At 39.0% G+C, this 15,643-nt stretch overlaps 1 protein-coding gene across 1 annotated transcript in view; it reads left to right on the forward strand.

The window, feature by feature from the left end:
- Positions 1 to 6,808: 6,808 nt before the first annotated feature.
- Positions 6,809 to 15,643, forward strand: part of SLC36A4 (solute carrier family 36 member 4) — a 43,961-nt gene continuing 35,126 nt past the window's right edge. Inside the window, exon 1 of the mRNA XM_019663736.1 lies at positions 6,809 to 6,964. Coding sequence (XP_019519281.1) covers positions 6,913 to 6,964 — 52 coding nt within the window. The 5' untranslated portion in view covers positions 6,809 to 6,912. The remainder of the gene's footprint in view (positions 6,965 to 15,643) is intronic.

Here is a 15,643-nt window from a genome sequence, read left to right on the forward strand (position 1 = left end):
CAAGGCAATAGTTGCTTCAGTAACTGTTGTCCTCCTACCTGACAATTATTGGCCTGTATCAATAACCATCCTCAACAAAATTATCGAGGTGGTAATGAAAGCCCATAGGATTCCAAGTTGTAAGAACATTCTGGCATAGAGATGCCATTTCCCATTGCCTGAATAAATGTTTCTGGAGACCGGTGTGGTTGCATCTTGACTCTACTATTGGATTTTGAGCAAATTGCTTAACTTCTCTTAATCCCAGTTTCTTCATTTGTAGAATGGAGATAATACTTGAAGTGTTTTTAGAGAAATAAATGAGATTAGGTATGTTCATTTATAAGGGTCTCACTAGGAAACAGATGGCGTACACACTCATACAAAGTGCTAATTGAGGGGAGCCGGGTAGAGGAACTATTTACAATGTTATGGGCGGAGTTTTAGGACAATCAATGGGTGATGATGTAGGACCCTAGGCAGGCAGCGGGAAGGAGGAACATTCCTACCGCTAGGCTTGGACAGGCAATGGGAAGGAGTGTTTACAGGAACCCTAGAGAGGGCTGCCTGACAGAAGCTGTGACTTTCATAGACGGATGCAGCCAACCTGTGATGGCTCAGTAAAGACAGTGCCAGAGGAATGGATTCCTGACCTATTTCACCTCTGTCCGTGATCTCCTTCCACTACTTCCAACTGTCAAGCCTAATTGAAGCCAAAGCTCACGGAAGCCCACTAAAGCACTCTACACAGGATAATCCCCCTGAGGTCCAGAACAAGATGGAAAGGAGGGTAAGCAGATCCAGAGGGCAAAGCTGAAGATCACGATCAGGGACATAGTGTTTTTCCTGGCACATCCATAGTACGGTTGACCCTTGAACAACATGGGTCTGAAATACACAGTTCCACTTATTCGCAGATCTTCTCAATAAATACCTTGGGCACTTTTTTCGAGATTTGTGAAAACTTGCAGATGAACCATGTAGCCTAGAAGTATCAAAAACATTAAGAAAAAGTTAGGTATGTTATGAATGAATAAAATATATGTAGATACTAGTCTATTTTATCATTTGCTACCATAAAATATATATAAATCTATTATAACAAGTTAAAATTTATCAAAACTTAAGCACACAACCACAGACCACACATGGTGCTATCTGCAATCCAGAGAAATGCGAACAAACCTAAAGATGCAGTATTAATTCACAATTGCATAAAATTAACTGTAGTGCATACTGTCCTACTGTAATAATTTTGTAGCCACTTCCTGTTGTTATCGTGGTGGTTCAAGTGTTGTATCTGATTAAAATGCCATGTGATACTAATCATCTCCATGTGAGAAGTTTGTCTCTTCAGTAAATTGAGTATTGCCATAAAAAGTTGTCTCTTGTGTTTCTTGTGTATTTTTCATTGTTTTTAGTGCAACACCACAAACCTGGAATAACATCATGGGACCCATACCAAGTGCTACTAGTGATGCTGGAAATCCTCCCAAGAAGCAGAGGAAAGTCAAGATATTACAAGAAAAAGTTGAAGTGTTTGATATGTAACATAGATTGAAGTCTGAGGTTGCCTGCCACTTCAAGATAAATGAATCCAGTGATAAGGACCATTTAAAATGAGAAAAGGAAATTTATGAGGCCATTGCTGCAGCTGCACCTTGCACTTTTTGCAAAGTATCTTTTTATGCTGTACTGAAAATGCAGTTTTTATGTGTGTGCAGGATTGCTATAAGAAAGACATACCTATAAATTCTAATATGATTCAAGAAAAAGCGAATTCATTATATGACATCTTAAAGCAAAAGGAAGGTGAAGGAACTAAAGCTGGAGAACTTAATGCCGGCAAAGAAGATCTGATAATTTTAGAAAAAGTTTGGCTTTAAAAATGTCAAGATAACAAGAGAAGCAGCTTCTGCTGACTAACAGCAACAGATGAATTCTCATATGTCATTAACAAAATCATTGAGGAGAAAGGATATCTGCCTAAATAGGATTTTAACGCAGACAAAAATGCCCTACTCTGGGAAAAAAAAATGCCACAAAGGACATTTATTAGTAAGGAAGAGAAGCGAGCATCAGAATTTAAGGCTAGAATGGAGAGGATAACTCTAATATTTTGTGCAAATAGTTGGGTTTATTATGAGGACTGCCTTTTGTCTATAAAGCTGCTAGCCCCCGAGCCTCAAAGGGAAAAGATAAATACGAGCTGCCAGTCTTCTTTCAAAAAGAAGACCTGGATGAGAACCTTTTTTTCTGGATTGTTTCTATCAGTGCTTTGTCCCTCAAGTTAGGACGAACCTTGCCAGTAAGGGACTGCCTTTAAACGTTCCTGTGATAGTGGACAATACTCCTGGTCACCCAGAACCCCATGAGTTCAACACCAAAGGCGTCAACATGGTCTACTTGCCCGCAAACATGTCTCTAATTCCGCCTCTAGATGAGGGGACCATAAGGACCTTTAAGGCTCATTACACGTGGCACTCTATGCAAACAATTGTCAATGCAATGAAAGAGAACCCTGATAGAGAGAACATAATGAACGTCTGGAAGGATTACACCAACAAAGATGCCATCATTGTTATAGAAAAAGCCGTGAAAGCCATCAAGTTGCAAACAGTAAATTCCTGCTTGAGAAAACTTTATCCAGATGGTGTGCATGACTTCACAAGATTTACAACAGAGCCAATCAAGGAAATCACAGAAGAGATTATGGATATGAAAAAAAGGTGGGGGAGGAGTGACGGGTTTCAAGACATGGATTTGGAGAAATTCAAGAGCTAATAGACCCCACCAGAGAAATTCACAGAAGACGACTTGTGTAGATGAGTGCTTCTGAACCTCTGCCAGAGGATGAGGAAGACATAGAAGAAGCAGTGCTTGTAAACTAACATTAGACAGCCTGGCAAAAGCACTCTGATTATTCAAGACTGGTTTTTTTTTTCACTATTTTTATGACATTGACCCTTGTATGATATGGGAACTGACACTGTAGCAAGTGGTGGGAGAAGGATTGGTACTGTATGGAAATATTTTTAAAGAAATGAAAAAGCAAAAAGTTGGACAGAAATGACAATGTATTTCCAATAAAGTCACACTGAGTGTGCATGCGTCCCCTTCCACTTCTGCCAGCTCGGCCAGCTCTGTCACCTCTGAGACAGCAAGACCAACCCCTTCTCTTCCTCCTCCTCAGCCTACTCACCGTGAAGATGAGGATGAAGACCCCTATGATGATCCACTTCCATTTAACGAATAGTAAATCATCGTCATGTCATACAGTTAATAAACTCATCTGTTGTGTGTTTTAATGTCCTTGAGTGAAAATCTAATAACTGTACAGAGAGAACCGTATGAGACATTTTGTGTCATCATCATCACCTAAGTATTCATTGTGTGCAAGAATTGTATGGAAGTGCATAGTCAAGCCTTACCTAAGCATAAGGTTGAATGATATTTTATATAAAATTAATAATGTGTTAATTTTCTTACTGTTTTATAACTTTGCTTTCAAAGAATTACATTACTGTACAGTATGCCTCTCTCTCTCTAGTAATTGGAGAAACTATGTATCAGCCTATCATCACAGGTAAGTGTTTTGTTTTGTTTTAAAGATTTTTATTGGGGAATTGGGGGAAGGGGAACAGACAAGTTGCTGGTCTTTTTGTTCTTTAGTCTAGTTGTGGAGGACGTTGCTTCACTGGCCCAAGTTGGCACCATCACTGCGCTCTTCCCGGGCGAGGCAGATCAGTCGCCAGCTTCTGGACGGCTGCACACTGTGGCTGTTGGCCGCTCACGCTGGCTGCTGGCTACACGCAGTAGCCCAGCTCCAGGAAGAGCTGTTGTTCAGCATCTTAGCTGTAGAGGGCAGTGTCACTGACCCTCATATGTGGGATCTGAACCAGGGCCCTCTGGCATCCCAAGCCAGCTCTTAATCATCACGCCACTCGGCCGGCCCGGTAAGTGTTTTTTAAAAATGTAACAATGTTTCCAATACTGTATTATGATTATGACTGCAATACTGTATGCCATAAAAATTTTATGATTCATTCATTAGTGTATAGGCTAGGTTACTATTACTATGAATCAGTTGTATCAATTACACTAGGCTACCAGAAAGCAATCATATTGCTGCTTTTTCATTATCAATGCATGAATTATTATACCTGCAAATAAATATGAATTTCTTTTTCACATTATCTTTTCAGATTTGATGTCTAGTGTTAATAATATGTATAACATCTACAGTGTTTATATAAGAATATTGATGTAGATACTGACAGACAAAATTCTTCTTGTAAACAGATGATGTAAACTTACCATATCGATAAATACAGTACAGTGCTATAAATTTATTTTCTCTTCCTATGATTTTCTTAATAACATTTTCTTTTCTATAGCTTACTTTATTGTAAGGATACAGTATATAATACATATAACATACAACATATATGTTAACCAACTGGTTATATTATTGGTAAGAATTCTGGTCAACAGTAGGCTATTAATAGTTCAGTTTCCAAGCAGTCAAAAGTTATACGTGGATTTTCGACTGTATGGAAATGGGTCTGTGCCCCTAACCACCACATTGTTCAAGGGTCAACATTTCCTTTCATGTATCTATAAAGTTATATGTAACAATTTGAACATCTATTTATTTGTTTATTTTAATAAAAGTTTATTGGACTGACAACTGTTACTAAAGTTACATAGATTTCAGGTGTACAATTCTGTAATACATCATCTATATATCACATTGTGTGTTCATCACCTACAGGGCAACAATAATAAAAAAACATGAACACCTATTTATTAAGTAACAGTTCATGCAGGACATTCTACCAGATTCTGTTAAGACAAAGATATAGCTTCTTTCCTGCAGGGACTCACCATATAGCATAAGACCCAAAGAAGGAAATAATTGTAATACAAGGGGAGACGTGTTATAACACAGATATGAACCAAGTGCAATGGTTACAAAGAAGGGAGTAATGAAGATATAATCTAGGAAGTTAAAGTGAGGAAAGGAAAGAAATTACGAGGGTTCAAATGGTCAGATTGTTTATATCTCTATTCTGATACAGCTTTTCTCTATACCCCCTCCAATTTATAAGACCTGGAGCAGAAGTCATAGCAAATATCTTCTCAAGCAGTGATATATGAAAACCATAATTCTCTTGAATCTTATGATCATCCCTATCACTTGGCTTATCTCCACCTCATTCTGTGAAGACACCGCCTGGCTGCCTGCCTCAGCCCAGGCTTGTCTAAACAATCCCAGGCCTCCATTACAGGTCAGGCCTTTTTTCCTTCTAGGCTGCCAGATCTGCTTTGCCTAATGCTGAGATTGGAGGACAATGACTTTTGATCCCTTTTAACACCTGAAGTATAATGCTCCTCTTTCAAGAGGAACACTGTTCCAAATGTTCTCATTACAATGAGTGGTTTTATGGAGAATTACCTGTCTGATGCTTATCTTCTCTCCCACTGATCTCTAACCAGGCGCTCCACCCTAAGGGAATATTCCTCTAGTTATAATCCAGGATAGAGTTATTTTTTCTCTATTTCCCCTACAGCATTCTTACATGTCAGGAACATTTTAAATAATGTTTGCATGTGCGTGTGCGTGTGTGTGTGTGTGTGTGTGTGTGTGTGTGTGTGGTGATTGGGGTTGATCTAAAGGAAAACGAAGTGTTTTGGCAAACTATCATTACCACTAATGAAGTTTACAAAGGGTGCAACAGGAGGGAGGATATAGATATTATGTAACTGTGTACCTTTTTAATTTTGGAATTTTAAATATTTAACACCATTACCATGTAGTTACATCAGTGATCCTAGAAATTAGACACCCCCGGCTCCCCAAAAACCCCCACAACTTTCCTATGAAGAACCCACTGAAATGGAACCAACAAAAAGAAAAAATGTTGCCTGGTGTCCTGACTTTAAAAAACTATGAAATGAAAACATGAAAGGAATTTTAAAATTAAAATAATTTTCCTTTCAATCCAAAAGCTTGCTTCATCAAATGTCTATTGGCACCCACCTGAGAGCCTCAGCTCTGGTTGCAGATAGAATCCATCGTTGCCTTTTAATAGTTTATTATCCTTGGACAAGTTATTTAGCTCTGTGTGCCTTAATTCCCTCACCTATAAAATGGATATAAACATCAGAATTATCTCACAGGTTTGTCATCAGAATTAAATAAGACAGTGCATGTATAGTGCTTAATATCTGACACCACATCAGTGTAATTACTCTTAACTTTTATTTCCTTTCAGCACTGCGGTTGACGTCAAATATCTTTGAAGGGCATTGAAAAAAACCCTTAAAGTGAAACTGACTAAAATGAAATTCTACCTAAGTGCATCCTATGTCTCTAAATAGGGCCATAGAGAGACGGATAACCTAGGATTAGTCAGAACTTCAATATAGAGGCAAATCCCTTCCTGTTTTTCATTCTCCAAGGTGCCTTATATTACAGAATGCTAAAGATGAGCTCCTCAAATTTAAGTTAGGTGTCATCTTTAATTTAAACACCCTCCCCCCCCCCCCCCCCCCCCCCAGGGAGCTATAGGCCTGGGTCTCCGCCTGCTCTGAGCTCCCATTCCCAGGGACCTCCAAGGCGCTCCTTCTCTCCGGTTATCCTGCCTCTTCTCCAGCCTGGCTTCTCCTCCCCCGGGTCGGCTACCCCTAGCGCCTTTCACGGACAGCGCCCTCCCAGCCCCAGCAGGGCAGCTCGCACCTCCGCGCCTCGGCTGGGCCGGGCCGCCCCAGTGCGCATGCTCCTCGTCGCGCGGGGCGGGGGGGTGTGTCCGGGCCGTAGGCGGGCGCCGGCGCTGGGCGGCTCGGCTGGGGCGGCTTCAGTCTGACGCGGGCCACGCAGCGGCGGGAGAGCGCTCAGCGGGGCGGCGGCGTCCTGGAGACCCCCGAGAGATGGAAGCGGCGGCGCCGGCGGCGGCCGAGGCGGCGGGACGCGAGGAGCTAGGTGGGCGCTGTGTGCGGGAAGGGGCGCGGGCCGACGTGGCGCGGGGCTGTGCGTCCGTGGGAGTCCCCGAGGCTCCCCGGCCTGCGCTTGGCCTTGGCCCCGGAGGCGAGTGCGGGCGCCGGGACCGCGGCCGACCCCGCCCCACGCGGGTGGTCCGGCCTAATCCGAGTTCAAGTTTCTTGTCTCTAGACAGGGAGAGACGTCGGGTGTTTTTCTTGTTATTGTTTTTTGTTTTTATTTCTTGTTTTTTATTTTTATTTATTTTTTTTATTTGTCAAGGCTTTTAATAGTGTGGGTCTGGCACAAGTTTGAATTTAAAACCCAGTAAAGCATACCTCCTTCCCTGGGACATTTGGGATGAGCTGAGACTTGGGAGGTGACTGACCTCGAATATCAGCGTCTACAAAGAGTGTCAAAATAGGCGTGTGTGTGTGCGCGCGCGCGCGCGCTCAAGGCAGAGAGGACATGAACCTTTGGGGATTTAAGAGAAGAGATTTTTATTTGGGCCCATCTGAGGATAGTGCCTGAGAGTTCCAAGAAGCATTGACATGGGGCTCTAACTTTAGGCCAATGCGGGGATGTTTACATAGGTAGGAGGACAAAGAAGAATGTAGTTGTGCATCAGCAGTTTTAGCTAGTTACGTACATTCAAGGAGTAACAGTTTTACATCAGGTGGGGGAAATATACAGGTAACATAGGGATGTCGGGCACCTGGAGTCTGGAATTGTGGGAAGGGGCCTGGACGCAGTGATCAGTTTACATTTTTATCAGGATGTAGAAAGAACAGGCACTACCTTCTGTAATCATTTATCGTTTTAATTGGAACTGTTTGAAAGTATACGTGGCTAGCTCTATGGAAGGCCTTGGTTAGGCATTTGCTGTGTTCCCTGGGTGACTGACTGATCCAGTTGGAGCAGCAGCTTAAAGACACCCTTTCCTTTCTCAGTGTGTGTTGGGGGTGTGGTGCTCTGCATGTGTATATCAAAGGCAAGCCAGGGAATCTCAACATTCTTTATGGTTTCCCCCGTTGTCAAAAGGAAAACAAAAGTAAGGATCAGCGTAGTAATGTTATTGTTCCCCCCAGTTATATGCATTATATTTTAGGAATATTTTAAATTTGATGCTAAAAGATTAAAAAAGAAGTTGAACTTTAATTTTTTTTTTTTGAAATTTTATTGGGGAACACTGTGTTTTTCCAGGACCTGTCAGCTCCAAGTCAAGTAGTTGTTTTCAACCTAGTTGTGAGGGGCGCAGCTCCCTGGCCCATGTGGGGATTGAACCGGCAACCTTGGTATTATGAGCCTACATTCTATCCAACAGAGCTAACCAGCCACCCCAAGCTATAAAGAAATAATTTATTATGGTAACTAATTGGTTGGTATTCCTGTATTAATGTGCAGGGCACTTCAGTTTGGTCTCTTTCAAGTCATAATAATGGTACACATAAACTCAGCATTTTATTGAATGTTTACTGTGGGTCACATAGTATGCCAAGTAAGTGCTTTACATGTGCATTGTCTCCTTTAATCCTCACAACAGTGGGGTGAGGTAGATGCTATTTTTATCCCTCTTTTATAGATACAGTAATTTAAGCTCATTAATGTCAGAGCCCAGATATGAACTCAGGTTTATCGGACTGTTTTAAATTCATTAATAACCCACCTATTGAGGATGTGGGGAAATGTGCATTCTCATGCATTGCTGGTAAGAGCAATATAATATGTATTTATCCTTAAAAATGCACATCTCCTTTGGCCCAGTAATTCTACTTCTAGAAATAGATCTCAAGAAAACAAGTCATGTAACAAACGCTTATATCAAGAGGTGGTCATTACCTTATTTATAATAGAGAAAAGCTGGTAACTATCTAAATGTCTAGCTAAAGAAAATTCTTTAGGTAAATTGTGATATGGCCATATAGGCATCTACTGACTAGCCATTAAAAGTAATATGGGAAGGTATTCACTACATACATTTTTATTAACTGAAAAAGTTTCTAGATTATTTTAATTTTTTAAAAGTTATGTTCATTCATTAATTCAACACACATTTATTGAGCTGCACTTATGTGCCAGGCACTGTTTTAGGCACATAGGACACATCGGTGATCAAAACAGATCAAGCTTCCTGCTCTCATGGAGCTTATATATATATGTGTGTTAGATATGAAAGTGCAGATGTTGAGTAGAAAATTGGATTATATCTAAAGTTAGTGAGAGGTCTCGTCTGGAGATATAAATTCAGAAGTCATCAGCATATAGATAGCATTTAACGCCATGGGACTAAAGGAGAACATACAGGAGTATGTGTTTATATTATAAAATGTTACCAGTGGTAATTTCTGTGGGATGAAGCAATTTTCATTTTAAAAATTTTGCTTTTCTATATATTTCCTGATTTTCTACAATGACCAAATATTTCATTTTAAAGAGAATTTAAAAAGTTGTGTGTCTATTTGGAAAGCACGGGTAGCAATGTTAAGACACGGGTTTCCTTACGCTTTATAAATAGCTTAAGGCCTGCATTTCATTTCACAGGCTTTGGGGACTTCTGGAAGGTTTCTTGCTGTGAATATTTTCTCCACCTCAGAAAATCTTATATAGATAGTAGTTTATAGAGTTTGGTGGCAATATCATGTTATTTTAAAAGAAGAAACTAGTTTTACTTTCCTTTTAGTTTGTCCATTGCCAAAATATGAGTAAATGATTTCCTTTATTTTATTATTATAAAAGCCATGTAAGTTTATTACTTTCTTATTTTTCACATTTTCCAGAAAAAGGTACTCAGGATCCCATTGTCCATCTATATCCTTGTTAACTTATTAACATTTTGATATATTTTCTTTCTTTCATTTTTATTTAACTGTAAAACATCATTGCACTCATACTGTGATTATCCAGACTTTTTTTAGCATAGGACACACTATTTTCCGTTCTACTGAGACTTCAAAACCATGTTTTAATGTTAATGTAATACTTTATAAAGTAGATGTGCTGCCGTTAATTTAGCAATTTCCTAATTGTTGCACATTTAGGTTGTTTCCAAGTTTTCAACATAAATAATGTTTCAATTAATGTCTTTGTGAAGAAATCCTTTTCTCTATATAGTAGCTTGTCAGAAGTGGAATTACTAGGTGAAAAAGATAAACATTTTCAAGATTTCAATACATATTGCTAAATTAATGTGATTTTTCTTCTGACTAAAACTGGAAATTTAGGTTGATTGTAGGTTAGGAAATTGAGGTTGAAATAATTGGGCAATATAAAACAACATAGAAGCACTGCCTAATTTAAGAATGTTCCAGTTGTATGCACCATTAATGTATACATATGGTGTATAATTATGGTGTATAATATTGACTGAAGCTATTGTTTATTCATCTATGATTTTTCCATTTGTAAATAGAAAAAATTAGGTGTAGGTAGTTTGATATCCATTGCTTAATAGTGTTTTACAAAGTATTGTTAATTCTTACCTTTAGTAATCACATAGCATTTTTCAGAACTTCCCAATTCAATGCTCGGTCAAAAATTACAGCAAGACATGTCAAATAATAGACTTTGGTGTAATGGAAATTGGATTTTGTGATTTTTAATTACTTTATGTGAGTGTTCTGATTTTATTTCATATATTTTACACTTTAAAGCTTTAATCATGTTAGGTTTTTAAGCATTTTTCTCTTCCACTAGTCTCTATTTCCTTCTGGATGGCATAACATATTTTGCTTGTCTTTGCATACTTAGTGTTATAGCACAGTTTGTAGCTCATAAATGCTCAGAATTATTCATTATTAGTAGTAAATTAATTTCTTGTCAAAGATTTACATGTAAAAATCCTATGCAACATAATTTACTTCTAATGTATCATTATATAGGAAGGGGAAGAACACTAGTAGTTATTGATTACTTTGTGCCAAAGGCTAGGCTCTATTCTTTATATACATTATCTCATTTCATTATCACAAAACCATTGTGAGGCAGAAGTTATTACTCTCATTTTACACATGAAGAGATAGGCCCAGAGGAATCCTGGTTAAAATATAAATCAGATCATGTCATGCCTCTGCACAAAACTCTCTGCTGCTATGCTGCCTAGTATGGTAGACTTTACCCATATGTGCATTTGAAATGTGGTTTGTCCAAATTAAAATATGCTGTAAGTGTAAAATAGACATTGGATTTCCAAGACTGAGTATGAAATATAGAATGTAAAATACAATATCTTAATAATCTTTGATGTTGATTACATGTTGAAATGATAATATTTTAGATATATTGGGTTACATAAAATATTAACTCCACAAGTTGCTTTTTTTCTATCTTAAAAAAAGTGTGGTTACAAGAAAATTTTAAATTAACCTTTGTGGCTCACGGTATATTTCTATCAGTCATCACTGCTCTAGTGGCTTTAATGTCCCAAGGAATAGTCCACAAAGCTGTATGCCATCTGTCCTCTGTTACTCTGATCTCCTCTCCTACTGCCCTCCCCTTGCTCACTCCTCTCTAGCCACTCTGGCCTCCTTCCTACTTAAAACCACCAGGCTCGCTGCATCCTCAGAACCTTTGCCTTTGCCGTTCCCTCTGCCTGATTGCTCTTCCGAAGATAGCCACATTGTTCGCTCTTACCCCTCTTTCAGGCCTTTAAAATCCACTTTCTCAGTTGAGGCCTACTTTGGCCATCCTATCTAAAATTACAGGCTATCCCTCCCATTCTGTATTTTTTTCTTAGAACTTAACACTAACACACTCTCTATTTTACTTACCTCTTTTGTTGTCTCTCTTCCCTGCTAGAATTTAAGCTCCATGAGGACAGTAATTTTTGTTAGTTTCAGTAATTGCTTTATTCCCAACATCTAATAGCACCGGACACATATTGGGCCTCCATTAATACTTGTGAGACTGAATTGAAAATGATGGCAACCTCTTTTATTGAACATATTCAATCAGGAGGCATAGCCCTTCTGTGAGGTGGGGCTATTGTCAGTAGATATTGGTGAGAGGTGATGACAGTCCTTTAATAGAGGCCCTTGAGAAGGGCCAGAAACCAGTTCAGTTTGTACCGGGAGGACTTATGCCTCTGTACCAGCTCCTGTAGTGTGCTCTGCCTGCAAAGCTGATGTGCGGAAAAGCCACCTTAATCCTTGACACCCTCCTCACTAGCAAATCAGAAGGTAAGGCATCAGAATCTGGTGTGCCAGGAAAAGCAACTCCTGTGTCTTATTCATCTCCGGCTCTTTAACAAGCTACTATAAATTGAGTGGCTTAAACAGCAAACATTTATTCCTCACAGTACTGAAGGTGGGGAAGTCCAAGATCAAATGCCAGCTGATTCAATTCCTGGTGAGAGCCTTCTCCCTGGTTTACACATGGCTATCTTCTTGCTGTGTCCTCATGTGATGGATAGAGCTCTATACTCTTCCTTTTCTTGTAAGAACACTAATCCTATCATTGTATCATTGGGCTCCACCTTCATGACTTTATCTTAACCTAATTACCTCACAAAGGCCTCACCTCCTAATACTGTCACATTAGGGTGCAGCATTTCAATGTATGAATTTGGGGGAGACAGAAACATTCAGTCAATAACGTCCTGCCAACCACTTCCATATACATATCTTTCTGGTTTTCTACAATGGAGAGGTTCCAGGAGAGAAGATGAACACTAGTTCTTTAACCCCATGTCTCTCTGACAGGGAGTGAGCACTCAGAGGACTGACCAAGGGGAAGAGTAGTAGGAGATGAGGTCAGAGAGGCAGCAGTGACATGACTGGGAAATACCCAAGGGAAGGACATGGTGGTGCTGATGGGCGCTGCCTTCCTTGAGCATGAGCTCCAAGCTGCTCACAGGAAACGGATTGTGGTTCTTGGCAATACTGATTTGAAAACTTTAACCTTCTGCTTACAATTTCAGATGTCTGTTGTACCAAACTCAATGGTGGCTTTGATCATTTCTTTTCAGTTATGTTTGCCAGCTTTTTTCTTGAATTTAAAATATTACTGGATCCCTAGTGTTCTGTCTTCAGCTCTGTTGTTCTCCATACAATCTCTGAACAACCTCATCTTGCCTTTTGGCCCTAGTTATTTGTCACCAACATTCTGATGTAATTCTCAAATCTTTATCTTTAGCTCAGAATTCTTTCTTTCGCTCTAGACCCTTTTTCTAACTGCTCATTCAGTATAATCTCAAATTACATGATTTAAAAGTTGAACTCATATTTTCTCCTTAACATGCTGCTTTTTCTTTTATGCATTTATTCATTTGTTGAGCATCTACCATGTTTCAAATACTGAGGATACACTAGTAGACAAGTCAGACATCATTCCTGTCACTTAGTAGAGAGTGCAGACACGCAAAATGCACCTTTACAATCCAATGTCTAAACAGAGGTCAGGTCTGGAAGTTGTAATTCAGAGCACTGAGTACAGGGAAACAGGGAAAGAATCTGAACATTAGCAAGAACAGAGGGGGTAGCCTTGGCAAAACATTGCTTCTGGAGGAGGAGATAAAAAGAGCAGATACCTGGAAGTGTTAAGAAGAAAGTAATGGGGGGAGGGATTGAAGACCCTGCAGAAATGAAAGGGAGCCAGAAGACATGCCATTTACTCCATATAGCCCCTAATAACTCAACATCATCCATTAAATAAACTGAAGCTGATGGAGGGGAATTCTCTCAAACTAGGATCACTATCCATGAAATGCCTAGCAATAGGAAAAATCATAAATACAGGTGTCCAAGAGAGAATATCTTCAAATGAAAATTTAATAGAGTCGTTGAATTTCAAAGAAGAATTTAAATGAGGTAAAAAAAAAAACATCAAAAGGGTCAGAGAGAAACTGTTTTAAATGGAAGACAGGCAAAGAAGATTCAACATGTAATTGGAATCTCTAAAGGAGAAAAAATATTTGAATTATTTGCTTCAGCTACTTAAAGCTATAATCCAAGAAAAATTTCCATAAATAACAGAAAATCTAAATCTACACATCAAAAAGGCCCACTGTGTCTCTGGGAAAATTAACACAGAGCACTCAACCCTAAAACATATCATAATAAAACCATTAGACTTTAAAGACAGAGCGACAATCTCCAGGACCTCGAGCAAAAAGAACAAATTACAATGGCTGAGAAAATCAGTCTGGCATCAGACTGCTCGAGAGTAGCATACAAAGTAAGACAAGAGTGCAGAAGCATTCATTTTCAAGAAACTCAAGAATAGGAAGTGTGAGCCAAGGATGATATATCTAGTTGTTCTTCATATCAAGGTTATAGAAAAATGGATTAAAACATACAAAAACTCTCAGAGAATACTGTGCCCATGAGCCCTTCCTGAGGAATTGACTAGAGCAGTGTTTCTCAAAGTGTGGTCCGCAGACCAGCAACATCAGAATCACCCGGGAACTTGTTAGAAATGTGTATTTTCTCAGGCCCACCCCAGACCTGCTGAATCAGAAGCTTTGGGGTGGAGTACATCAATCTGTGCTTTAGCAAGTCCTACAGGTCATTCCCATGCACATTCTGTAAGAGAATGAACTTTCCAGCCTAGGGATGATTGAGGAAACTATGGCAGAGGACCCATAGCCAGCATTTAATATAATGATTGTACAGATAAGTCTAAGACATGGGTGGGGACATGATTGAAATAACAGCATGTAAAGCATCATATATATTGCCAAAGTAGAAAGAATACAACTAAAAAAAAATGAGGGAAAAAGAGACAGAGAAAAGGCAAAAGTGGAATAAGACCATTAATTGTATCGGTGATGGGTGGTTCATGGATACCATTTAAAACTGACAAAGAAGAGAGTAAAATATTAAGAAAAAGATTAAGGGCATCATAAAAGATATAATAGCAAGGGTAACCAGTAGAATAATTCAGCTAAATGCAGTACATTGCTGTGCTGAAAAAAAATGATTGCTTAGAGAACTGTGTTGGAACAACTGATGAAATTGGAATATGGAATGTAGATGAAATAAAAGTATTGCATCAATATTAAATTATCTGAATTTGATAACTGTAATGTGAATATTCAAAAAATATTCTTGTACTTCAGACTTTACCTAATGCATATCAGTCATCTCAATAAATTTGAATTTAATGAATTTCACTATAACAAGAGAGACGATGATGACTGGTGTGTTTCTCCCTGAAAGAAAAATCATGCTAAAAATTTCTAGATATTAGAGTAGATTTTGATACTAAAAATTTAAAAATTAGAATGGTTTTATAATTTTCCTGAGGTATTTAAAAATATGTATATAGTATGATTTGAAGCTAATGAGATGAAAATTCATTTGATTATTCATATTTCTCATCCCATAATTTTATGAAAATGTACTGTAAACTCATGTAGGCAAAGCAGAAATGTTTGCATTGAATACTTATGCTTTTCACTTTACATTGTTTAGGCCAAACAAAATATCCAGAAAATAAGTCTAGTTGTTTATTTATTTTTTATTTTATTTATTTATTTTTTTATTGGGGAATTGGGGGGATGGGAACAGTGCTGGGGATTTGGGGGAAGGGCAACAGACAAGTTGCTGTCATTTTGTTCTTCAGTCTAGTTGGGAGGACGTTGCTTCACTGGCCCAAGTTGGCACCATCATTGCGCTCTTCCCAGGCGAGGCAGATCAGTCGCCAGCTTCTGGATGGCTGCTCCCTGCGGCTGCTGGCCGCTCACGC

Source organism: Hipposideros armiger, unplaced genomic scaffold (genome assembly GCF_001890085.2).
Source record: "Hipposideros armiger isolate ML-2016 unplaced genomic scaffold, ASM189008v1 scaffold_402, whole genome shotgun sequence".
Taxonomy (NCBI): domain Eukaryota; kingdom Metazoa; phylum Chordata; class Mammalia; order Chiroptera; family Hipposideridae; genus Hipposideros; species Hipposideros armiger.